This window comes from Scomber japonicus, chromosome 12 (assembly GCF_027409825.1).
Source record: "Scomber japonicus isolate fScoJap1 chromosome 12, fScoJap1.pri, whole genome shotgun sequence".
NCBI lineage: Eukaryota > Metazoa > Chordata > Actinopteri > Scombriformes > Scombridae > Scomber > Scomber japonicus.
Genome location: NC_070589.1, coordinates 11,827,337 through 11,855,118, shown reverse-complemented (window position 1 = coordinate 11,855,118; position 27,782 = coordinate 11,827,337). Strand labels below are relative to the sequence as shown.

Sequence of the window (27,782 nt, the reverse complement as noted above, 5' to 3'; positions counted from 1 at the left end):
CTTGGCGACAGTGGCAAGGAAAAACTCCCTTTTAACGGGAACAAACCTCAGGCAGAACCAGGCTGTTAACCAAGCTCTCTCTACACAGGCCATCAATTGGTTCAGATCATATCTTGCAGATAGAGAGCAGTGTGTGGTAGGTGTCAAATCCCCTTACCTGGACTGTCCTATAGGGGTTCTTCAGGGATCCATACTTGGACCTATTTTGTTTTCTTTTTACATTAACAATTTCTTTGAAGTCTCTCTTCTTTTAAAGGACAACTAAAACAATGGCTCAAATCAACCCAAAAGTGCAACCACTAACTGGACTAATTGAACATTACTTTTTATTGCATTGTTATATCCTGTCTGGGTCTGTATGTCCTTCTGATTGCGTAATGTATTGTGATGTGTGTGTTGTCTCTTCTATTTGTATTTTTTCTATTTATTTATTAGGGACTTCGGATGCAAATTAGCAGCTTTGCTATAATCCGGCATGTTTACAGAGATGTTTAAATATCGATGTTCATTAATGTGCACTGTCCCTATCCAAAAATAAAGCATTTATTTATTTATTATTTATTCTTTGTTCAAGCTTAGACTCCAGCACAAAATGTTAAAGGCATGGGTTCTTGAAACACTAGATGGTGCGATTTGGACACATCATCAGTAATTAACCCAGAGTCATTGGCTGTTTTGAGTCTTAGATAATCAGATATCCTCACTTGGGTGACCCAGCCAGGGGCGTCTAAGTAGAACCACATGAATAAATAAGGAGACATTCTTATAAAAATTTGAAATGGTTGTTCAGATAACTGGAGAAGTGAGGGAAATGTCAATCACACACCCACGCAATCCTGAGAAAAGGTTTATTAAACAAAAATGACAACAAATATGCAGGTGTAGCACAAGTTTTTAATTGTATGAGTATTTTATTACGTTATGTTGTATGTATAGTATTATTTATATACGCCATCTAAACTAAAAGCTTAATCATCTCTCTCTCTCTCTCTCTCTCTCTCTCTCTCTCTCTCTTTGACAAGGCATTTTGCAACATCCTTCCTACATGAACAAATAAAACGCCTGTTATGTAAACCATGGTACAGCTCCAATAATTACCGCAGCACGTGACCAGCAACTCCTCAATAATAATAATAAAAAAAAGGTGAGCACATTGCATCACAGTTAACTGGACAGATATCAGATATTCACGTCAACTCTGCTGCAGGGGAAGAGGATTATACCTGCAATTAAAATAGATGATAGAATCGAATTTATGACATTCACAAATCATCCCAAATCATTTTTCTTATACTGTACGTTTTCTACGGAGCCACTCTGGTGACATTTGAAAAAATTTAAATAACGTGGCCACGGCATATGAATACGTGTTGTAATTTCCATGAAGATACTGTTGATTGTTGCTGAGGCTCCATAAACATTTACAACTTTGAATTGATTTTCTTTTATTTTAATACGGGAATGAATGAATTACAATCACATACTCAAGTCACCTGCGGTTAGACATGGAGTAGTTCTTAATAATATGCTGATCTAGGGGATGTCATATTTCATCATTCACCAGCTGGAGTGATACCATAACAAATACTGTAGGTCCCTGAGCACATATACGTTTACATTCACCCAACACTCTCCAGACAGACCCCTCTCAGTTTACCAATGTCACCAGGGAGACCGTACTGTAGGTATAAGGTTTGGTTCTGGTTCTGGTAAAGAGAAACAAAAGTCTTCAATTCAATCCAAGTTTATTGAGTTAAAAAAACACAAGCAGATTAAGTTAGAAGGTGGGGACATCTGCGGGTGTTGAGGAAAAAAAGGAAGGGGGAGATGGAGATGGAGAGAGAGAGAGAGAGAGAGACAGAGAGAGAGAGAGAGACAGAGAGAGAGAGGGTTTCTTCAGATTCAAAGTTTTCCACCTCCGTCTCTCATCCTTTTCATTCAACACATCTGATGGAGAAACACACTCCGCCACTGCAGCGCAGAGCTCACAACTATTCCTGCTGAGGATATCATTGACTTTAATCCACGTTTAACGGATCATAAGTTTTTAAATTTTTTTTTTTTTTAATTTCTTTATATTCTTGCTGCAGTATGAGCGCTGAATGCAGCAGTTACTACAGCGCTGACGGCGTGTTTGTGGACGGTTTCTCCTGCCCCAAACCGGGAAGTGCTGCTATTGCTGTCTACTGTTGCGGATTCAATGATGTAAAGTATTGCTGTGATGATCCCAACAGTTTTTTCCCGTATGAGTATGGATACATGTGGTGGCTGAGGTAAGGAGAGAAAGTTTTTTTTCTTTCTTTCTTAATATTTCTCATTCAGTCATCCATTAAACTTCCTAAACATCACATGGGTTGTTGTCTATACTGATGTGTATTCCAATCAATTAACAGATTATTGTTTACATTTGATAATTGTGTAGGGATGTAGGTAGCAGCAGCTGTAAAAAAACAACAACAAAAAAACAACAACCCTAGTCAAATAATACTATATCACTTGTGACATAGTATTATTTGGTGATTCAGACTTTGTATTAATATCATTTCAAAAGCTATAATTTCTCTTTAGTTGCTGGAATCATTAGTTCCTAATGCACATCCTTTCTATCATTCTGGTCATTGTTTTTCTTCAGTGTGACAGAACTATGCTTCACACATTTTAGATTATTTTTGGCACGTGCAATTTTTTTTTTTTTTTTTTTTTACAGTGTTTTCCATGTCAATGTAGTTTCTCACCTGATAACCTTCACCCCACTATTTATTTTTCCATATTTGATCTTCCCTTTTTCAGTATGTTTTTTTCTTTTACATCTTTCACATCATCATATCTCCTCTTATTGCTCTCTTTCTCTCTCTCCCTCTCCTCTCCTCTCCTCTCCTCTCCTCTCCTCTCCTCTCCTCTCAGTATTGGCGCTCTTGTTGGTCTCTCCATTGCAGCGGTGGTCCTTCTTGCCTTCCTCATCACCGTATGTGTGCTTTGCTACCTCTTCATTGCCACCAAACCCAGTCGTCTTGACAACGGCCTGCCTCTCAGAGTGCCAGGTTAGTGTATGTGTGTATGTAGACTTCTCAAATATTGAAGTTTCACTTTGATTTGTCTCTCTGAAATCCTTCAGCTCTGTGAAATAGCTGCATTAAACAGCTTTATAAGACTTTATATGAGACCATTTTTAATTTGTGTTTATTGGACAGAGCTCATGGTATGTAATCTTAAACCTTGGATCGTCTGCAATTGTCTGTGTGTTTTCCAGCAGGAGATCCCCGTGAGGGATCCAGTCATGCAAGAGCTACCGGTGCCTCTGGTCCACAGGGATTCAGAAAGCATTTCATGAGCAGCAAGCTGCACTGTGATAATCAGCCACCAGACCCAGAGCGTCTGTTCCAGAGGTGCTTCACTGCGACTGTCACTGGTGTAAAGGTAGAAAGTCCCTCATAGGACACTGAGAGATTTCTCATTAAAAAGTTGGACCAGCAGTCCAGAGGTTAAGAGAGGCACTGAATCTTGAAGGTACACTGCACACCCTGTGAGCAGCACCACATCAGCAGCATTAATAGATAGTAGATTGGGTGCCCTTGAGTGCTGCTGACACACTGCTGACAAACCTCATGCCTTTTGAATTTCTTCATGCACTAATTCCTCTCCTCCTCATGGTTGCATAACAGAGTGGTTGCAGCATTGATTGAGAACATATGAATGGAAATTGATTACTAATCATCTTCTTGGAACAGAACGCATATAATTGGCTTCACGGAAGTCAAAAACTCACTACGTAAGATCTGTTGACTGATCAAGGCATCTGCTGGGCCAACAAGGAATGTAGAATGCCCAATCTACATTCTTGATATACAGCGTGCATTGTGCATTGAGGAACAATGCTGAAGATGAAACATGTGGCAGTAGAAAGAGACTTACACACCAGCCAACAGTTGAGTCTTGACAGCATGGATTCACCAGGACACACCCTGCTACAATTGGATGCTGTATACTTTTAGCCACATCCACTACATTTTACTCAGGGATTGGAGGAAGGCTCTACCGTGTGATGTCCTTGCTAGAAAAAAAAGGCAGCATCTGTTATTTGTTGCTGAGCGCTCTAAATGGCCTATGTTTTCTTGAGAAGTTACCTCTTGTGATCGTGCAAGGACTGACAAGAGGTTGGTGTGGATGGTTGTGAAACTGGGTTGACTGTGGTTTGCATCTGGACTCCTACCAAAAGTCAATGTTGTTTTTATTTATTTTTCATTTAAAACTATATTTTTAAATTATTTTTTGAAACATAAATGGACAAATTAACCTTAACCCCACTCAAACCACCCCTCCTGTCAGACTCCACCAGGCAAAACAATACAAACTAATGCTAAAAAATAGTAAGAATTCATAGCACATACTGAGAATTCAGGCCAGAGAGTTATCACAAAATATAGAAACACAAGATAAGAAAAACAAAGGACAAGATAAAAAACAAACAAAAAACCTTAAAACATACACATATACATAACCATGTAGATATATGCTTCTCTAACTAAATATCAAATATTGCTGTCTATCTGTATACACACAAATTGTCCTTCTTAGGGATCAGAATGATGCATTTCTGCCAACGTAACTCCTGTTCCTTGCCTTTTAAGAAACTGTTCTGGGGATCCTGCATTTGCCTCCTGTTTGTTCAGCAGTATAAATGTAATTTATACTATAATTTATATAAACAAGGCACCATCTTATTAATTTACTTGCCTATAGATTATTTATTTCTACTCCTCCAGTTGAAGGCTGTCAGCCTCTGTTGCAAAATACATGTGTTGATAAGCACCTACTGGCCCTTTTTAAATAATTAAATCCTTAAGGTATAAATTCATAAAAAATGGGTTCAAAGGGAAGGTGTACTGAAACAGACTGTGCAAGAGTATGATGTTACTCTTTCCAGAACTGTATCTAGAAAATCATACAGGGAGGAAATCAATAATTTTCTGTATAGCCTTTTTGTGTGTAAATACATCTAAGACAAGACAAGATCTTTTATTTTTTATTTTTTACATGACACAATGTAATTAAACAATGTTGCCCCTTCTGAACATCTCATCAAAGCCGTTAGAGGTAGAGGTATATTCTGAAACAAAAATAGAAACTTTGGAAGAATATTCATTTTTAAAATATTAATTATGCCGATTAAAGAGATTGGTAAAGTCATCCTTCATGATACTTTAAATTGTGCTACATTTTGATCAGTATTTTAATTCTATCCTTATATTTTCCTAACGATAGAGACAATATTTAAGGTTGTAATTGATTTATCTAACTTTTCATAAAAACAATGACATCATCGACAAACAGTTCTATGCTATGTTTAATTTGGCCTATTTGCATACCAGATAAATCCGTATGCCACCTTATTGCTATGGCAAGTTCTTCAGCAGCTAAAACAGAACGAAGAGGGGAGGGAGCATCCTTGGCAGGTTAAGACTTTGGCTGTTCATTTTTACTTTAATATAATTGCAGAATGTTTCCTTAATGCCAAATTTAGTAAGGATATGAAAACGATGTATGTATGATATCTACTTAAACTTATTTTTTTTAATTTATTAATTTATTTAGTTAATGTTGGAATGATCAATTTGTGTTGAACGATCTTTAACTGGGTCTAAAATACAACTGAAGTCTCCTGCAAAAAAAAAAAAAAAAAAGGTTCTGGAATGAATGGAAACTCTAAGGAATAAATGTTATAGAATCCAAGATCATTATTATCTGGGACATAAACATTTATCCGATTCAGTTTATCATCTTTAATTGTGCCTTGAACTACCAAAAATCTACCTCCTGGTCTTTGATTACATTCTGGATCTGATCTAATGTGAGTTATAAATATGTACAATGATCTATACATAATCTGATAAAAAAACCACCATGATTGTAGCATCATTTAAAAGTACAATTCATTGACCTTTTACAGTTTTATTTGCATTGCAGATATGTGCCTGATGTATAAATTCATGATCTTGTCCTACCATCACTTAATCAGTGTGTGTCATTCTGCAGGAATAATGCAAGGGAAACCAGGGCATGTGATTGCTCTGTTAAATTTAGCAAAACTGCTTTTGGACAATCCACATTTTCAGTTAGAGCAGCAGACAAATTAAACTGAATGTAATGTACATTTTTTAAAATGTTGATTATATGTGATGTACTGTAAATTTTGCATTGTATCGTTTTTGATTGTTTGTGTTGTATTATCTGTATTGTATTGTTTGTACCGTACTGTAATGTCTTCACTATTTTCCTACCCAGGGACCACAGATGTAAATGGGCTACATTGCTAACTCTGGCCTAGCAGTTGTGTTGTGCATGGTCCCTGTTACATCACTCTATTTAAACCACTATTGACTGGGAGGAAAATGATGGGAAAAAAACTGTCCTGGCCATCTCATACTAATAATACAGATTTCTTCTGGGAATAAATGTATCTCCTGAAGGAAGATAGGACAATTTTTCTTGTGACTGTTTTAGTCTGCTTATGATGCAGCGTGATCTTTTTGATCTTAGTGAATTTCCCCAGGCCCCTATAGGTCATGAAAGAAAGGAAACTTAATTTGGTCTTATAATTAATCAACTAAAGGACTTTTTTCTTTAGAGAGACACTTTATAAATTTGAGAGAAGCATATTACAAAAATAAATCCAAAATGTAATACACACTACCCTTAAAAACTCATTGTGTCCCTTGATATGTCTGTTCCCCTCAGACAATACCCCCCGCCCCGCTTAAAAAGTTAAAATGACCCTTTAACTTGGATGTCCCTTAAACCTCATATGATATAGAAAAACACAAAACCCCACACCCAAACTTAACCAAAATTAACAAAAGAAAAGAAAGAAAAAAGAAGTATAAAGTAGTATATAAGCCCAAAAACACATTTTTGTATTGGTAATCTGATTCTTAAATCCAAACAAAATGTGTACATTGATCCATTCTGGCTGTGTTTAGATTGAGTTTTTTAGTTAAACCAAATATATATATATATATATATATATATATGTATAGCCTATTTCCTACAACCTATTTATTCATTCCTCCCGTGTGAGTTTTGCAGCCCTCTATATGATCCACTCCTCTGAAGGAGAAAGTGAAAGAAAAACAAAAGACCCTTTCGTACTCCTTGAGACATGTTGGTTTTATTTGACTTCAATGGTTCCCTGAATTGAACCATCATCAGTCTGACACGCATGAAAGAATCAACCATTCATAGCTAAAGTAAAATGAAAAGTGGCGGAAAGAGAGCTCTCAAAGAATTTCAATGAAGACATTCACCCTTATTTTTTTTTATAGTATATCAGATCAAAAATACCAAAAATGTATCACATAAGGAGTTGTTTGGGGTGTTGGAGGGAACTGGGATGAGCCAGTATAATCAGTAGAGTGATAGTGATTGTAATGGTGGTGCTGTGCATCTGCATGAATATGATTGAGGTTTGAAATGAGGTTTTCTTGTCAGCTGATCACCACACGGCTGTGAATGAGATAGTCAGGGTCAGGCATGAATGAAACAGCAAATGCCAATCAGCTAGTAAAAGAAAGACTTCAGAGCTTTTCCTACACTAACACAAATGCTTGATACGTTTTTACCTAACCTGGAGAGGTGACAAATCAGACATTGCTCATAAGAATAAAAATGAGCCAGCAGGTTTCTACAGTGCAAAGCTCCTGCTCCTACCCAGCACTAAGGATGATACCAACCTACTGTAGCACTATGCACTGGTATACTTAGACTACATGTGTAAATATGAAAGTTGTTCAGGCCGAACTGTATACTGTAGCTGCCTGACCACTGTGCTGTTGAGCTAATGACATTTTTTCAGCCTCTTTTATTCAAGGACTCCAACCTTACTAATGTAGTATGTTCAAATAAGGAAAGAGGTGTAGAGTCAGCATTCATGTCATTATCATTATTTCACATCAGAGCACATGGTAAATAACAGTATATCAGCCTTTTAGCTTTTGTCAAAAGAGTTCTGAATGTTTTACAGTGTTACTGTATATTTAAAAAAGCATCAAAAGAGCTGCTTTACTGTGGACTCACTAACACACTGTGCTCTGTGTCTAATGGATGGTCAGTTGCTTCTCAGAATTTCAAGTGCCTTTGTATTTGTAACTCAGAGTGGTGGCTTAAGTATTCATAACTTCATGCAAAATGCATTGTTGTGATCACATTTCTCTTATGTAACTGTTGTATGGAAACTGACATCAATTTCTTAATTTTATCAAAATGTGTCACTTTTGTTAACAGTGTTATTTTCTCCAATAAAATGTGCCACATAAAGGTAAAATAAGAAGAGCCTCATTTACAATATGTTGATGTGTGTTTACATGTAAAATGTTTGGAGGCATGACGTTTTTTGTTGTACTTGTTGTATGTTGACAAATTCTCATTTCTTATTTGTGAATATCAGCAAAAAAAAAGATATGGGAATGATTGTGTTTTTGTGAGAAATCCCGTGTGAGCCCAGCTATCTAACAGTAATGCATATATTAAAGAATGGAAGAGGAAAAGCAAGATTGAGGGTTTGCTTTATTCTCATGATGTCCTACATGGCTGTGCCCTTCAGATGCAATCCATGATGGTAAAATGTGATTTATTTAAACAGTTTTTGAGCAAGACCATCACTAGAATGTGAATCACAAGACAACCTAATCATTATGTATTGATGCTGACATTTCAGTGACAGGCTATACTGCACAGATTTCATGTGCTGGTAAAGCAATGAACAAGTAAAAAGCTCATACAATTTTCTTTGTAAAGCAGCATTTTGATGCACTTAAAGATGTTATCTACAGAAGAATACCAGCATGCAAAACTAATGGTTATTATTACATACAACATACAGGAAAGGATGGTTTAATTATCTGTGAAAGCCATCCACTAAATTCAGCTTGTTGTGGTAACAAAAGACACAATTCAATTAATTGTATTTCTCTTTTCATTATTTATCAATTTATGTTAAATGACTGTTAAATGAGCAGCACAGCTGAGCAGCTTGGATGATGAAAGGCTTTTTTCTGTCTCCCCTTCTCTTCGCTATAAAGTCAGTGTGTCAGTTTAGGAGTTTAAGGGAAAAAGATTAGATGGTTCAGTGAGACGTAAAGTCAGGCAGTTCAGATTTGCCACTGGCTTTCGGTTCTTAATCTTTCTCAGCAGTGAGACACCGCTTGTAAAGAACATGTCTGCAAATGAAACTGATTTCATTATCTAATTACAAATGTGGTCATGATGACCTTTTTTGTCTTTGGTCAAAGAAAAGTGATACAGGTCCCTAATCCAGTACCTCACTGATGATTTTGCAACACTTCAGATTTTAATGCAGCCATTTTCCTTAGCTCCATCTCTCACAATGAGCATGATGAGACTAACTATTATGAATCAAAATTGGATGGATCTTCTCTCTCAGTCTAACTGTACTCTAATATGCACACTAAGAGAGAACTTTAAACTACATGCATCATGCCATTGTATTGATAAGCTACACACATACTTAGTGAGCATACGCTGTTTAGAAATATGGACATGGCCAAGCGCAAAATGCTAGCTATATATAAATGCTATGTCTAAAGCAGAAGGAAGCTCTTTGGATGATTGCTCCATTTCTATATTGAAGGTCAAGAGTGAAATTTCTAGATAAAAGGCTTGAAAAACATCCTGACCCTCTAACCACAAACTAAATTGCCCATCACTGACACATATCACAGCAGGAGGTACATTGCAGTGTTTTATGATGAATAGATGTACTTTTGGCCATTAATTATTTCAATAATCAGAATGGGGTCCTTTTAAAAAAAAGCTGAAATAATGTGTTCGCTTGTTTCCAATGCAAATTAATTCATATCATAGACATGTTTTTTTTTAAAAAGATCTATAATAATAAAATATAACACAATCCAATGCATTTGAAACTCATTGAATTTTCATGCCATGTACTAACCCCAAACATGTACTTGTTTGAAGAAAAACAATTAATAATGCAGATAATGACTAAATTAACTACCTCATTCATCTCACTATAAAGGGTGTAACTGTTAAGTGAATGGGGTGTGACAAATCGACTTCATTTCCTTTTTTACAAGGACAAGATTAAATTTGACTTACTGGACCAAGAAGTATTAAAAACATTGACACAGAATGCGTCTCTGCTATTCTTCCTGCTTAAGATAATAGTGAGCTGGAACTAAATGAGAGTGAACAGAGTTGATTAAAAAAAGAAAAAGTCTCACAAAGAAAATCACTCACTCCAGATGAAAAAACTTCAACGCTTAAAGCTGCTGTAAAGGACAAAACTCCAATACCAATGTGAGAGATTAATTTGACTTTGAAGCCATTTGGTTTATTGGCAATGGAGCAGTGACTCTCCCAATGCCAAAAAATAAAAAATCTTGAAATCTTTGTGGCTGAATTGATTTATTCTTGTACGACTGTCATTCTAAAAGAAATTTTAATTTTAAAGATGACTCAAAAAAAGTAAACAAAGAAAAGCAGAAGAAAAGTAAATAATCTTTTTAATCATTTCCCTTTTCAAAGAGGATATCTGGTGATTCATTGTGATGTGTGGCTCTATTCTTGGTGATAAAGCATAGTGTTTAACGAGTGTTAAGAGATGACAATCTCTGAGTCAAATGCCACTCAATTCTTAAGGCACTTCATGCTATTCTAAAGACACATTTCTTCTTCCCACAGGCTGAGACAAGATGATTGAAAGTGGATTAATAATAGAAGAGGCAACCTGTCATAATTTCACCTTGCCTTCCTTGCTGCACAATCTATTAGAGACTGGGAAGATGGAGTATGAAGTGATTCAAGAATAAAAAAACAACAACTTTATTTTCATGACAGAGGAATTCACTGAATGAAGTGTAAAGCCGGTCTTTTCACCTCACTGATTGAGTGTATAGTCCAATCAAATTGACACAGTTGCTCTCCATGAGCATTCAACAAGTTTACTTACTGCAGCACTTTTGTTTCACAGAAGTCTAATGTGATTACAGTGCCACTAGCTGGTGTCAGAGCACAGATGCAGCTACTGTGACGATCCATGTATCCAAAGGCTCTTCTGTCACTGAATGTTAAATGACTTCCTCTAATGGTTGATGATTGATAAGTGACCTCTATTTTAAGAGTAAACCATTTTCTATTCTTTCTGTTCTCAAGCAATAGTCATTATAAAGATTTCTATTATTTTTTCAAGTTGTTAAAGAAAGAAATAGTACCAGTCACATCTGTTTGAGGAATTAACAAGTAGAAACAGTCAACAAACCAAATCAAGTTATTCATTAACATCTCCGTCTTAAGGGCATGGTGCAGGAAGGGGGGCATTATGACATGTCCCACAACCTTTGCTCAGGAAGTCTTGTTATATTTTCAGAAGGAGTTGAGGAGAGCGACAAAAACACCAGTTAAGAGTCAGGACTCAGAGTGTGACACCTGCTTTGTCAATAATCCTATTTGTCACAGGTAAGTCAATTTAGATGTTGTTTTACATTGTTTCAGAAGACAATAGGTTGAGTGCTGCCTGGGCAATGTAGCTGAGACTGTATTCAGTCAGGTGACTTAAGCAGATGACTGAGACACAGCTATAGTGTAATGGTCTGTATTAGCAGGTACACTCTCACCTATATTACCTATGTACAGCTGCCTTAAATTGTATTACTTACTGACTTGAAAACATTTACAGCCAAAACATACTGTGTATAGCAGTGGGTGTACTGTTCATATACTATTCATCAACATATGCAATGTTTAAAGTTAATTGGTAAGCAGTTCAAGACTAGAGTCATGAGTGTTGCTCAATAGCTGGCAAGTCAACTCCCAAACATCATGTGACAGTTTATGTGTAAAAAAGACTACTATAACTATGAAATGTGTGCTAATTACAACAAGTTTTTTTGATGATGTTAACCCTATGAGTTTCCAGTGTCTATCTTAAGCTTACTGGTAATGGTAATGAGACAAAGGTTAATAGTGCTCCGTCCATGGAATATAAAATACAGATTGAAATATATGTCCAGGTGTCTAATTGGCCATACACTAAAAGGTACATTCACATTCACATTCATCTCTCTTAAAACAATGCTACCTATCCATTATGTACATTTGAAGAGTTGTTGCATGATTTCTGTGAAGGATCCCTCCTCTAATGAGATACCAATATAAAAGAGGAGACAAAAACCACTTCTCAGTCAGTCTTCTTTTTATATAAAATGTATTCAAAAGTTCAGCTGAAGCTTTTTTTAATGCAAATTTCCTCTCTTTGTGTTTCCCTGGACTGTATGTCATTGCTAAGGAGCAACGGAGGGTCAGTAACAAAAGGGGGACATGCTGATTTCCAAACTGATTTAAATTTTGTTTTGTGCCTTCCTACAGGACGCAGAGATGGGCTGGTGGAGCTTCAAAATCATTGTGGTTCTTTTCTTTTGCCAAGCGTATGTCAGAAAAACACATTCTGCATCTGTATTGGATGTCGAGGGTCACAAAGGCTCTCAAAGACATCTTCTGATGGAAGAAGACAATCCTGTCCTCCACATCAATAATACCACTGACATTCTAAGTGAGTGAGAAAAATCTGCTGGGTATTACACTATCACCTAACTATTTACAACCAGGTGTGCTTGAAGAACTTTGGACTCTATAACATTAGTTTTACAGGAAGCATTTTGAATGCACTGTTGTCGATCGTTCTGTCTTTACAGTTACATGTACATGCAAAACATTTTGTTCTTTTCGTCTTCCCAGGGGCATCTGATGCAGAAGCGGGTACAAGGCGACCAGAAATGTCTTATCTGGCTGCTGGACTTGGCACACTCCTCACCATGTCACTCCTGATTGTGATGGCTGTCAAGTTTCGTCTCTTCCATCGTTTTATGGCCAGCTACAGACACTCGCTGCTCCAAGAGGCCGACGGGGTCAGCCAATATGGCCAAGATGACATGTCCTTCCCTAGCAGTGTGTCAGGCAGAATAGGTGTAGGGGCTGTGAATGAGATGGAAGAAGATGATGATGGCTTCATTGAGGATAACTACATCCAGACCAGTGAGAAAGTCAGAGCAGACAGAGAAATAGAAGATGAAGAGGAGGGGATTGAGGAGGAGGACAGTGATGATGATCTTCATTTCACCATAGGATGAGATAAAAGGGAAGACAGCTGATTAACAACTTAGGTTAAATTACATCAGAGAGAAACTGATGACTAGCCTTTTTGGCAAATGAAACTTTTGATAAAAGTCACGTAAAAAAGGAAACAATAGAGGTAGAACGGTAGAACTTTGTCATTTCTCCTTTCTTTTAATCACCTCTCTACCCCTCAGATTTATGTTGTGTCATGTTGACGGGTCCCAGTCTGGTTGGGAACCACTGGTGTCACAGTAGATTATAAAGGTGAAAAAGATGTCCGATCTATGTGTGTAATGTGTGTTTTTTTTTTACAATGATAATGAAAACAGACAGAAAATATCAAAAAATATTAATCCTTGTCATTGAGCACATGAGCACAATGAGAAGAGATCCTACTGATTAATGCTGAATTTTGTATTTCCAGCTAATAAATTGTGGGTTTATATCCAACTGGGGTAGAGTGTTGCAACACTCTCACACTTGTATATTTATTGAGAGTGACAATGCTTTCAATACTCTGCTAACAAGTAATGTTGACTCCATTCGTTTATTGTTTCTATGTTTTTTCTATTCTACATCACTTCAATGAATAATACATGCACTTTGTTTGCTATCTGTTTGATAAATTACATTTTTACTGTGAATCGATTACAAAGAGGTGATACAACTTGACACTCCATCATCATTGTTGTAATCTGAACCGGCAAAAAGTTACAGATCTCAGTTTGTTAGTGTCCGACATGTAACACTTTGATTGTTGTGCTAGGGGCACTTGAGTACCTCGACTGCGATCAAGTGATTTAATACATTTGTATGTATAGTCTGAAATTACTTGGACCTGGAAGATGTACTGTACATCATAAATAAATTTGTTCTCATTGGAATTCCATATTCATTCATTATTTTCCAGCTGTAATCCTTGAGTCAGTGCTTTGAACACACATGGGATTTGATGAGAACACTTACTGAGTCTTTATTTTCAGGCATAAAACGGTACATTCAGACAGTAAAAAACATGAAATACATGTACTTGTCAGTACACTGATCCATTATTGAGATCAACATGCACAGCGCAGTGTTGTTTTGGTACAAATTATGTGCAAGTATTCTTTTGATAATGTTCAGCAGTAGTCCATTTTATTCTAATAGCAAAAAAAGGTCGGAAAAATACCACAAGAGCTGTGAGGTCTTCAATGTGCACTCTCATCAACCTTTGTCTCTCTTTATTTTCCTTTCACTTGTGTCTCCTTAATGTATTAAATTTAATTCTTCCTTTCACAAATGTTGAGTTTAGCCTATTCAGATGAGGCTGGTCCTGCTGGAGGACGTCTCTCTCCTGGTCTGGCTCATCTGTCCTCCTGAGACACTGAACACTCTGACAGCTTGACTCCCCAGCCTCCTCGCTCTGCTTACTCTCATCATCCTCCTCCTCCTCTGCTCTCTTTTCCTCTTCAGGTAGACCAGCACATTATAGCCCACTACTGCTAGAGTCATTCCTAGCCCAGCAGCCATCAGCACCAGACCAGACACTATCATTTCCCTGCTGTCATGACCCTGGCTGCCAATCATGGCCACACAGAGCAGCACTGTCCCACAGAGCATCACTGCCAGCCCCACAGCTAGGATCAATGCTGGGTCAGCTTGCCCACCGCTCTTCAGCTGGTCAATCCGACGCCGGCTGTGCACACAGTTCATGTCCTGGATGGCCGAGCTGAGGAGCTGCTTGAGCAGAACAGCCAGGGCCAAGAGGCAAAGAGTGGTGCCCACCCCGAGGCGCCACTCCCCGGACAGGCTGGTGGTGGTGGAGAGGAGGCCCACACCGCCAAGTCCCAGCCCTAGTATGAGGGCCACTGAGGCACAGTAACACAGTAGGGAGTGACGTGGCTCCCTGAACCACAACATCTCCACCTGATCCTCCAGGACATGCCGCTGGATCAAGGTAGGGTCCAAGTGGAGTTCTGGAGGGTAACGGATGGTGTGGCGCGGCTGGTAGAAGACTTGCATCTCAGGCATGGCAGTGGTCATGCAAAAACCAGACACCTTGTAAGATTGTGCAGAATTTGGGTCGATGATCAGTATACAGCATTACAACACGATTCAAAGGAATAGTCCTAAAAGTATTTCTACAGTTACTTTTCTTTTCACCACATTTATACTAACTGTGCTATCTGCTGAAATACAGAAGCAGCACATGCTTAATCTCGACTATAGTGAAAACAGTTACTCACTTGGTGTTAAATGAGTGTTATGTATTGCTGTCCATCCATCTGTATCCCATCAGATATCCTTGGTCATAGCATTATAACAGAGAGTTTGGAGGATCCTACGGTTGTTGTTGTTTAATTCTTCATAAGAAATGCTCTCCTTCTGAGTCGTAGGTGAAGGTAATCCAGCTTCAAGGACTTATAACTGCAGAGGTTGGTTTCGGAGATGAAAATCAGTGTTGATGATAGGCCAGCTGAAGGCAGTAAAGCAGCAACAATCCAACAGTGCAATAGAAGGAACTCCCACAACTCATCACAAGAAGAGAAGTGATGATGCTGACATCTCAGCAGAATGTTGTGCATGTAGCCTGTCCACATGTCCGCTCACCAAGCCTCCATCTCCTAAGTGATTGCACTGGCGTCACAGATTGATAATGTGTGTCCTCTTCTCATTCTCTACCCCAGTGCCAGGCAGAACAGCTGACCCCTGACCCACCACGCCGTTCTCTTATCACACGGGAACACCATCTTGTCTGGTTAAGTGGGAAAAAGACGGGTCACAATAGCAGTCTTGGATCATGGTTTGGAAGAAGATTGGCAACATTGTCTATCATGCTCCCTCACAGACAATGGGCTGCCCCATGAACACAATGACTGTGCTGCAGAAGGCGGGTGGTGGTGTGTGTGAGTTGAGAAGGGGTGTTGCGTGGCTGTTGTGGTGGGCTGAGTGATGTCAGTGTGTACTGATAATGGTGTTTCTGTGATCCAAAGGATAGCGTCACTCACACACTAAGCTGACCTCTTGGCCACAGTGAATGCTGCCTCTTCTCAAAGAGACTCTTACTGACCTGTACCTGCTGATCTGTGTATTACACCTGCCAATGCTGAAAATATTTCTTTAAAAGATTTTGCCTTGAATTTATGGGAAATGTTCAACACTTTATGAAATACACTCATTAGCTTTCTTGCAGAGAGTTAAATGAGATACCACTATGAAACTACAGCCAGGAGATGTTTGTTTAGCTTTGAAAAGTTAAACTAACATCTGTCATGCAGAAAACATAAAATTAAGATTCTGTTTCTTGTTTGCCTAGGCAGCAAATTATTTTGAACAATATTCCTGTAAATACAGGTAGATACATCTTTTACAGTCCCTCTAACATAAATGCTCGACTAGAGACCGCATCATATTGAAAAGGATGCTCAGACACAAAGTTCACAATTAAACCAAAAGTTTATTTAAATCAACAGTGAAACTCAAAGCAAAGTGTCAACCAAAAGGGGATGGAGATCCTCGCCGAAATAAACAAAAGAAGTGGAAATCACTGGGCCACACACGCAGTGAGCCATTGTACCCAACTATTACCCCCTAAACGATAAAAAAGGAAAAAAAGAGAAAGTATTCTAATCCTAAATGAACCACAGAAAACCGAAAACTGGACTACTGGCAATCTCCATCCCAAATGAAAATAACAAACTAACAAAACAAGACCCCAGCACTGAAAACAGGCTGAGGGGAATAAAACAAGGGGAAGGGAAGAAAAGTTTCCCCCTTGAGATGTGAGCTGGGCATTGGCTTGAGAGAGAATGAGCATTACTCTCAATCCTCCTTAAATGCTATCACCAGGGGATTACAAAACCACTGTCAGGTAGTGGAAGGGAGGGCGCCAGAGAGTGAGAAAGAGAGCAAAAAGAGGAACAGAGAGATGAAGCAGCCAGCCGTATGCAACACTGCCCCTACAGGGCCACACGTAACAACATCATGCATGTTTGTGTGATCAGGCTACTAATTCCTAAACTGCTGTTGCTGTTTTTGACACCACAGGCACTACAATAATCTCCAGCAGTCAACCAGAAAAGCAGCAATCCAACCAACCTGGCAAATGAAAACCTTGATAGGAGATTGACACTACTTATTACTCTTTTGTAACATTTACGTCCAAGTGTCAGTCTGAGTTCCTATTATGGGGTCCCTAGATGTATGTCAGAGATTAAGATGTGTTTAATCACTCTTATTTTATTGTAGGACACATCCTTAGTTGTCGTCCTCAGGGTGACTGGGTGTTTTGGATGTCATCACCAGACACCCTCATCAGAGAAACACAGAAAAACAGACTGCCTTTCTCAGATGAGGGTGTCTGGGCTTCCCCGTGCGCCGAGGCTTCCCTGGATGCCTGTCGCCCGTGCACCCTGAAGCGAACACGAATTTCTGCGTCTGATTGCACACCCAAAAGTAATCTGATTACTTGGAATCTGATTACTTGGAATCTGATTACCTTTATGTATTGTACAGCAGGTACATTTTAATACTATTCAATTTGAATCTTGCTGTAATGTTATGAAACCTTGTAACAATTCGCTGCAGTTGCCCTTTTAGAGGTTACCATAATGTATTTGGGAGGTTTGAAGTACAAAGAAGAGGTATGATTTCAGGTTGTCTTCTATAACTGTAAATATCTGTACCACATCTATATGTCTACTGTATGTCAATATAGAAAGATAAATATGATGATCACTTCCTAACCATTTTTTTTACTCAGACACATTTTCAGTGACTAAATGTTGAATCTTCAACAAATTCATTAAAATGAAAGATTAAAAATCTATCCATGACCATGTAAAGTTGATATAGATACATATGATATGATGAGTTGATATATTGATTTGGTTGATGGTCACTACTGATTTGTGAATGAAATTTCCATTTATAGCAGCCAACCTGTGACTACCATTTCTACAAACACTACCTACACAGTGCACTTTATACCTCTGGTGGACACTATCAGTAAATGTAAAATCCTCAACAAATAAATTAATCTAAATTACTGCCTTGTCATGTGAAAAAAGCATAATGGAGGCAGACAAAAAGACAATACAAAGGGAATGAACAAATGATTATAGACAGCGATTTTTGATTTGGTGCTCATTCTGTCCGCCTTGTCCTCCTCCTGCAGTTGGTCCTTGACAGCCTACATTATCAAGGACGGTGATGTACTAGATCCCTTTTTATATGATTATTATTAAGGGTTACACTACATTTTATGATTAGAAAATTATTGCTTAAGCCTGTTTTTCTATAATCTTCTCTTTTCCTAACAGTTTCATTTGAAATGCTAAATCCATCCAATGTGCTGACTCACTAATAACTATAATAATATAGGGTCATTTTGTCCTTTTGTGTAACTCTAAGAAATACTTTTTTTTTATACAAGAAGTCATACATTATAATAGTAGAATTAGTATTGACTACTGACATACAGTTGGATGGTGCTGATCAATCTACTAATTATATCAATGTAATGACAGTGGTTTGTCTCTGGTTAGTCTGATTCAACCACAAGGTGGCAACAAAGAACCACCAATGCTTTTCCAATCTCTTTAATCAACAGTGCAGTCACTCAAATCAAGATATGAAGCAAGCCATGTTTGTTTAAAATAATTACTCTTAATATTGATTATTTCTATTAGTTATTGTTACTAGTGTTGGTTTAAACTACAAAACACAGTTCTTATGAATTCTGAATAAAATGTACATTGTTATTTAAAATTCAGTAAGATTTGTATTTGCATATTTGGCATATTTGTGAGCAGCTGGTAAATGTGGCAGTGAATGTGTTGGTTAACTCTACTGATTGCCTTGTGGATGCTGGGAGAGACTCCAAAATTCAAAAAGCTCTTAATAGAAGGGACTAGATATATAAAATTGACGGAAAAATGGATGAGCAGATGTTAGAACAAATTAAGTATTATAATTTTCTAAGCATTAATATATAAATCCACAGTTTTACTGATTGACGAATTTGACTAAATTTCTGGCATGTTGTACATCGTGCAGTTCATATGGGTTTGCATGATGTGCTTTTCCATTCACTATTGTCTCACTGTTCACTGTTCAAAAATCTACGACTGCTTATCCGTTATGGACGCGTACCTTAAAAGTGAAAGCTTGGACTTTAACCTCATAATTGCTGGTTCAAATCTATCAAATCTAATAAGCAAGAGACTGAAAAATACTTAGGCGTTGCACTTTATATCATTATGAGCGTACTTCTTACAAAGACAGAGTAACTGAAAGTCACACTTCACACTTTATTGATGTGACTTGTGCCATGTCCTGTAATGAAAATTCAACTGTCCAGTTACATACAATGTTGTATTTCTGTGCAAAATGTGTGATGTTGTTGTAGACAGAAATAAACCTGTAGGGGGCAGCACCCTCAAGGTTAGCACAGTAGCTTGAAACATGCCCCATAAAAATTCAGGATGCATCACTTAAACTAGCCCAACAGCAATATCATAGTACACAAGTATTGTGCTCGAGTACAGTTTTAATGTTCTTGTATTTTACTTAAGTATTTCCAGTTAATGCCACTTTATACGTCCACTTCACTACATTATAGAGGGAAATGTTGTTTATTCTACTCCACTACATTTATTTGACAGCAGTGGTTTCCAACCTTTTTGTCTTTCGACAACTTAGAAACTAAAAAAAAGGCAATGTGTAGTCTTTCTCACAGTTCAGATGTCTATGAATTGTTAAAAGCCCCCCCCCCCCCAAACTTCTCACATGGTGTCAAATAATCCAAAAGTCCAAAAACTTCTTTCCTCTCCATTAAAGGTAGGGTTGGTAATGTTGGAAAGCTAGCAAGAGAGCTAGCAAGATTTGAAAATAGCACCTCCTCCTGCCTCCTCTAAGCTCAACCCCGCTGCTCCCCCTCCCGTCAGTGAGTCCGTCCAAGCCACGCCCCCACAAACTGGAACGCGCACACTGCTGCAGGGAGGAGAGCTACGAACTAGCCATTTCCAAGTATTTTGGACAACAACCAAACTACTCATGTCTCATTTACCTGTAAGTAAACTATATTATTATGTTTTTTGTTTGTTTTATAGCACATCAGTCTGTGCAGATTCAGATCCGGGACCCGGGTCTGAATCTGCTGAATCTCCCCAAGGATACGACTGGATTCAGACCTATCAGCTAAATTACATTGTAATAATTGTTACGTGTTTTTCACTGACAAACGTGTATTTTATGTTTTTATTAGTCACGTAGCATATCTGCTATGTTTTTAATTGACAATTATGCAGGGTGATGCAGAAGTGTTAGGAAAGTAAATTTGGGCCAATATCTCAATTTTACTATAAAACTTAGACACTTATGCTACTAGGCTAACGCTATGTTTGTCGTTTCATTGTTAGAGGTTACACGATGAGAGCACTGGCTCAGACCCGAGCTACAGTCCTGAATCGAGCACGTCTTCAGCTCCAAGGGGACGCGGTCGTGCTAGAGCCAGAGGAGGCCGTGCTAGAGGGGGTGCAAGGGGCAGAGGCCGAGGAACTTGAGGTCAAGGACGTGGAGCAAGCCGGACTGCGACCGGAGAGCTTTTACAAGATGAGGATATTCAACGAGTGGAGAATCTGCAAGCTCAAAGAATTGCAGATGAGCAGGTAGCCTTTCTAAAATAGCCTCTTTTTTCCTGATCTCAACATTATCAAGAACTGTAAACAATGACCTGCCATTTACTGTGAACACAACACTTCTGAGTTTATTGTCATTCATAAACTGTTAAAGAATATAATACTATAATATAAACACATGAAACTTTTAACTCTGGTCCGGCAACATACCAAAAATATAATAAATGAAATTACAATATTAGTAATAATAAAGGACAAGATGGTGAGAGTCTAATCTTCTTGATGAACTATTTTTTACAGGCTAGAATTGAACGACTGAGATTGGAAGAATCTCATCAGTTGCTTCAGATCAAGAGACCCAAGCCTCATGTTTGATGTCCTGCAGATGCTCCTCCACCAGGCCCTCCAGCTCCACGTCTACCTACATGGTGTGTGTGCAGGAAGTGCCGTGAGATGCCCACAGATCTAGAAAAAAAGTGCTGTGGGCAACAACCTGCTTCCTAACTCTCACCTGGAAGTATACATTTTACATTTTAAATTTGGTCTTTTGTTATTTATATTTTGTCAGTTTTTAATAAAAAGTTGAAAATGATGAATGCCTTTCATTTGACTATTTCTGCAACAGAAGCAATACATTTTCTCATCACCACATTAAAAATAAGTGATTACAGAATAATTACAACAAAATTGGTATAACCCTTTTTATTGTTACATAAATAATCTGTACATTTTCAACATGAGTGTATCTACACATTGGAAAAGGTGTTTCCAGGTAAGGCAGACAGGTCAGGCTGTGTGTAGGGAGTATTTGTCAGCGGTGGTGATCTACTCCTTTGGCAGTGATTTACCTTTAGGAAGAATATCACAATTACACATCTGACAATAATGAATACATTTTTGAGATAATCAAAGAATAAGAATACTTAGAGCTTTATTTCCCATTTCTTTTGGACATAATTATATTAGAACTTCTTCATCAAACTACAATATTGTAAGAAAACTCACCTAGGCCTCTGCTGAGTTGGGTCTGCAAAAGCTGTATGCTTTTGAGCTTAGTGGGGGTAGCATACTAGAGGTGTCAACGAGGGGGGTAGCTGCAGCAATGGCTGGGCTGGGGGAGGGACAGATGTCTGCTCAAACCAGTTGAAGAATTAACATCATCTCATCACGTCATCTCTGTGAAGATTACAAAATTAGAAAATACTGTCAACATACATTTACCCTTCATTCATAGAGGACAAAACACAGAACTTTTTATATGTAGAAATAGAAGTCTTGGGTTTGGCAGTTGGACCAAAGGAGCATAAAGATTGATATAAACTGTTGAGAAGATCCTCAGTTTGTTCTTATCCTCTCTGCATAGCATCTACCAGAGTATAGTCCATAGACAAGCTTGTAGCATGATCAATTACTCCACCAACACCACACACAGTTAGAGGTACAACTTATGCTAGCTGTGTTTTATTTTAGTGTTGATGGTTGTTGTTGTTGATGTTAACAACTCAGTGTGAAGTGCTGGACCTCCTAAGGTGAAGGACAGGTTTTATCCTCAGGCCATCATATTTCTCAAAATATCTAATCACTAACATTTACTCAATGTCTGTATAATGATATGGCAGATATCACTGATAACACATATTGTATGTGCAATAATGCTGTTTTCTGAAGTACCTCAAATGGCACTTTGAGGCACATAAAACAGAAAAAGCTAGATATGAAAGACATATATTTATATCCCAAAGACATATTCATAGCAGCAGCAGCAAGTTGAACACACCGGTCGGACAGAGACTCAGAAACAATAGTTGAACTGGAGGGAGAGTAGGTCTCATCAATCCGTGTTTAGACGGCGTCGAGGTTGATCGGTCCTTCTCATGGCTATGAAAACATAGATGAGCTACATCACCACAGTTGTAACGTGTAAAAGCCAATATACGTAGGTCTTTTTATCACAATAATAATGCAGACACTGAAGACTAGGGTAGAGTAATATCTTTCAAAATAATATACTATAATCTATTCAATACTGGCGTCACCGACCCATTTTAAACACACAGCAAAGCTAATATTAGCATTACGCTAATACAAGCTACAAAAGTAGCTACGTTAGCATAACTTACATATATATAACAAATCCTCCCCGAAGCAAAACAAATAATTACCTGTCCAACAGAAAGAGAGTAACCTCGGCATCACGTTCAGGCCCTTCAGATCCCTCAGTTGTCTCCACCGCTCAAATGCTACTCCGATGTTGATTCTTGTTTGACCTCTTGCTTTATCCAGAGCCTTTTTATTAGCAGTCCTTTCCTCCTCCGGCTTCTCTTTCTTGGCTTTTTGTCTGGACGAGCCGTTACAAGTAGACGTGCAAGTGGTATTTTCTCAGCCATTGCTCTTACATAAATATTACATCCGTATTCGGTAGTTCTGCAGAGAGGTGTGCTGCTTTTTCTGGCAACAGCGACAGGTGAAGACTGTGCACGCGCGCAGTAGGCAGGGAGAGAGGGGGGCGGGGCGTAGACTGTATGCGGAAGCAAAACTAGACATGAAGCCACCTGATTGGTTTTTTCTGTTCGCACCGAACGGCTCGGATTGGTCGGGGTTTTATCAGTCCTGTGGCCGCTACAGAGCTCTGATTTTTTCCGTTCCTTTTTCTAAAGCCATAATGTATTGATACCTTTCATAATAGAAGGACCATTTCTCCCAGTATAACAAAAAGTGTTTCTGAACAGGATTACCAACCCTACCTTTAATCATCCCACTACTAAAGAACCACTACTTTCCCCTCAATTCTTTAACTAAACTTGCCATCAATACTTTCACTTAAGTCCGATTTGTCATGCAGGACTTTTACTCATAATAGAGTTTTTTTACATTTCTGTCTCAGTACTTTTCTTAAGTAAAATATCTAAATACTTCTTCCACTGTACTAGCCTGTATGTGCAGCAAAATGTACAGTTCCTTCAAGTTTATAAACAGTTAGTTGTAAATGAACAAGTTATGTTGGGTGTGTGTAGGAGGAAAAAAGTCTCCTTAGAGCTTTTAAAAATGCCAGGTTGGTTATGGATAAATTAGTGTAGGAGGTTGTAAGAGCGTTCTGTCTTGACTGCGGCCCCTGAAAACCTGCAGTAGTATGCTGTCTGGCAAATTGGACTCCAAGCATTCGCTACAGAGAGATTTGTTCGAACGCTTTCTCATTCTGGCCCAACACTACAGCAGCTGATTTCACTGGCAGGTGCAGCATCAACCGGAGAGGATGAACCAATCTCACGGTTGCAGACCACTGGGCTAGACAAACAGGGTTTGTGACAAGAGCCTTGCTGTTCCAGTTACCCTCAACCAGCGAGTGAAAGGTGGGAGGAAACAGGCAAATGTGTGTCTCTCTCATCTCTCAACAGCAGCTGCTGAGGTGTTCTTGAGCAAGGTACTTAAACCTAATTGCTTCAGTGCTCAGAGGCCATCAGTGGAGAGCTATACTGTAACTGAACCATGAAGCCTGTCGATGCCAGCTCCTCAGCTGTGTGAATGTAGAGCAGTGTGTGCGTGTGTGTGTGTGGGAAGGGGGGTGCAGTTTGCATGCTCAGCAAATGTTCCCTAAAGGTTAATTAAATAAGAAATGTGACCAGAGAAGAAGTCTCACTATTTACTGAAATGCTGTTTACATGCAAGAGGAACTGGAACAGATTTCTATGATCACTGTGACTGTATGTGGGGATGATGGAAGCCATTCCTGAATCCAAAATGTTGAGAAAATGTGGCACATCATCCTGCCTGCTGGCTGCTGTGTATGGGATCTGCTGCCAATTCTTGAGGCCCCTGACAACAGGTGACAAACAAGGCAAACACAGACAAACCTTACCAATCCTGACATTTTAGAGTTTGTCACAGTACTACTTTTCCCCTAAATTAAGAGCCCCGGCAGAGACATAGTTTATCTATAGGTGTCAGTCAGATACTAACTTAACTAACTAACATGTGTCATGGTGTGATTTAATTTCAACAGCAATGATAATTGAGGTGATAACTGCAGTTTGTCAAGAAGCTTGAGTGATGAATGATTTTGATGTGGCATGTGCCATAGTCTGCAGCATAGTGAAAATTGTTCTACATATTTACACATATGAATATAACTGAATATATATAACTGTTCTACATATGTATACATACACACACACACACACACACACACACACACACACACACACACACACACACACACACACACACACACACACACACACACATACACATGTAGGAAATACTGACCAGGATCAGTATAAGACTATGTGCTTTATTATCATCATTATTATTATTATTATTATTATTATTAATAATAATAATACTAATAATTATAATAGAAATAGAAATAGCATTGGAATGCCATGTAAAATCAAAGATCACAGATGTGCAAATGTTAGACTGTGGGTAATGTCCACAGGGGAGAAAGAGTCCGTGTCAGTTGGGGTCCCAGGTCTTGTTGATGAGGCTGGCTGCAGATGTGAGGTTTGGGTCTTGACAGATGCATGCCTCTTGCTGTAAGGGAGCTTTTCAAAAAGTTTATGTCCGAGGGGGGAGGGGGGGCGGGGTCAGGCATGATCTGCTCGCCTGAGTGTTCTGGAGGCATGCAGGTCCTGGAGGGATGGCAGATTGCATTCGATCACCTTTTCGGCCCAGTGGAGGATACGCACAGTCTGCCTTTGTCCTTGACAGTTTCAGCAGCACACCAGATGGTGATATAGGAGGTGAGGATGGACTCAGTGATGGTAGTATAGAAATGCACCATCACTGACTTATACAGGTTGACCTTCTTCAGCTACCTCAGGAAGTAGTACTTTCTCTGCTAAGGCTGCTGATGTTCAGGTCCAACTAGAGGTCCTGGCTAATGATGGTTCCCAGGAAGCAGAAGGACTCCACAGTGTCAACTGGGGAGCTCTCCCAGCTGCCTGTCCTCGGTTTCTGCAACTGGAGCTGATGGTGGAGGTCTTGAAGCAGGCTGGTTCATGGCATTGTCTCCAGTTAGGTAAAAAAAAAAGATTCCCTTTGTTAAAGCTGCTGAGGACAACAGGAAAGAGTTGTGGTTTGTACCTTTTAAACACAGTATGTTCGGCGAGCATGCACTGTGCTTCCTGCACTAGAATCACTTCAATAGTTACAAGGGAAATATTGTTGAAATTTTGGCAATGGCAGTCAATCAGACCACCACCCTGGTCCAGATTGAAGTATCTCTATTTTTTTGTGATTGACGTTTCCTCTGGCACTACTGTGAAGTTAACACTTTTGGTATTGAATGAAATTGCACAGACACCCATATTCCCTACAGGATGAACTGTAATAACTTTTGTCATCCCCTGGTTTTCTATTTTAATTTGATCTGCAAACTAAATACATTCCCATCTGCCTCCGCTGTACCGTTTCATTATTAAATAGCTAGCATGTTAATAAGTCAAACTACCCATACTAATCTAAGATGGTGAACATAATAAATATTATACCTGCTAAACATGAGCTTGTTTACATTGTCATTATGAGAATGTGAGCATGCTGACATCATCAGTACTCTGTCAGTACAACCTCACAGAGCTGCAAACATGGATGTATTCATTTGACTGTTGTTTTTCTTGATTATTACAGTAAATGATTTAAGAGGGCCAAGGTTGTCAAACTATAGCAACACCTTAGTTTTCTGAGCCATACACTGGAGGACTGACTGGTGGAGGAGGCACTGAAGCATGCGCAGGGAAAGCACAGTCTACAGTTTGTTAGGTATGCAAAATCTACTCTATAGTATTTCTTTATTTCCAGTTGACTGACAATCTCTCTCTCTCTCTCTCTCAGATATACCCTACCTCCTGCTTAATCCTATGTGCTAAAAGCATTTTCATTTAGTCATAACTCACTCCTCACAGCAAATTGACTTTAAACTCAATTCAGTATGTGTTATCTCTGATAAGTGGGAATCAGATTTGCGACCAAACCAAAACATTTCTTGTGCTACATCAGTATGCATTGCTTTAATTTTCACTTGAATGAGCTAGATGTGCATGAATGATAATACATACTGTGCTTTACATGTTATAATTACCTTTGGAAGTACAAAACCTGGAGCATGTAAGCTGTTTCTTTGAACAGCTGGTTCCTTACATGTTACATAATGAGCCTACATTGCTTTAAGGGGGTCATACACCCTCAGATGATAGAAATTACAACTACAATCTCATAACTTTGCAATTCCCAACTTATTTTCCTGAGAGCTTTGAGTATTGTGAAGGATTTTACTGAGCGATTGTATTGGTATATTTTGCTACAGGGCTAAGCATCCTGGTCACAGCTCATCAGATGAGTATTTCTGATGGGGCGAGCCTGGAACAAGCCGCTGATATTGCTAACATGCTGATTTCCAGACAGTAATTCCTATTTCAGATTTGAACACCTGTTCGACGACAACCACTGTGTTTTGCTTTCACCCTGGTGATGCTTCCTCATCCTTAATGGATGGTTGCAGTGCAACCATGACAACAGGCCCCAACTACCATGATTCTCTACACAGTGCCATAACTAAGTTGGCTATGAATAGTAATATTGGCGCAAATGTGTGTTGCTGTCTGTATTAACTATATGTTGGGATGGGGATTAAGTTATCCTTCAGCTTATCTCCATTAAAATGACTGATTATGCTGACAGCAATGGCCATGGCCTAGATTTGAAAGACAGCCTCGTTAACTCTGGCTGGAAGCCACAAGACCCTGTAAATACTACTGATGCACTTTTATCTGCAGACAAGTATTACCTCATTGTGTTTAGAAAGAGCAATAAAGCTGCAGTTTGGTTAATGAAAGAGGTACAGGGGGCTTTTCCTGTTGCTGTTGCTACTGCTGAGGAACTGTATAGCCTGCGGTTCACCTTAGCATTCGCATAATTTGCATATAGATGAGACTCATATCACATTATTGCTTAGGGGGTATATTAATAATGGGGTTGTTGAACAGGATACGGTACTGTACAAAAGCAGATGCTGAA

At 38.7% G+C, this 27,782-nt stretch overlaps 2 protein-coding genes across 2 annotated transcripts; one reads left to right on the top strand and one right to left on the bottom strand.

Annotated features, from left to right (window-relative positions):
• Positions 1-2,091: 2,091 nt before the first annotated feature.
• On the top strand, positions 2,092-3,435 carry LOC128369099 (protein shisa-like-2A). The gene is made up of 3 exons (XM_053330065.1): positions 2,092-2,273; positions 2,905-3,041; positions 3,251-3,435. The coding sequence occupies exons 1-3, from the start codon at positions 2,092-2,094 to the stop codon at positions 3,433-3,435; spliced, it is 504 nt and encodes a 167-aa protein (XP_053186040.1).
• An 11,010-nt stretch (positions 3,436-14,445) lies between these two features.
• On the bottom strand, positions 14,446-15,159 carry LOC128369095 (transmembrane protein 125-like). The gene has a single exon (XM_053330060.1). The coding sequence runs from the start codon at positions 15,157-15,159 to the stop codon at positions 14,446-14,448; it is 714 nt and encodes a 237-aa protein (XP_053186035.1).
• Positions 15,160-27,782: the final 12,623 nt, after the last annotated feature.

Excerpts from the sequence above, each read along its gene's own strand:
- LOC128369099 (XM_053330065.1), top strand. The coding sequence starts at position 2,092 with ATGAGCGCTGAATGCAGCAGTTACTACAGCGCTGACGGCGTGTTTGTG. Across the intron at positions 2,274-2,904 it reads GGATACATGTGGTGGCTGAG|TATTGGCGCTCTTGTTGGTC; the intron begins GTAAGGAGAGAA and ends CTCTCCTCTCAG. Across the intron at positions 3,042-3,250 it reads CCTGCCTCTCAGAGTGCCAG|CAGGAGATCCCCGTGAGGGA; the intron begins GTTAGTGTATGT and ends TGTGTTTTCCAG.
- LOC128369095 (XM_053330060.1), bottom strand. The coding sequence starts at position 15,159 with ATGCCTGAGATGCAAGTCTTCTACCAGCCGCGCCACACCATCCGTTAC.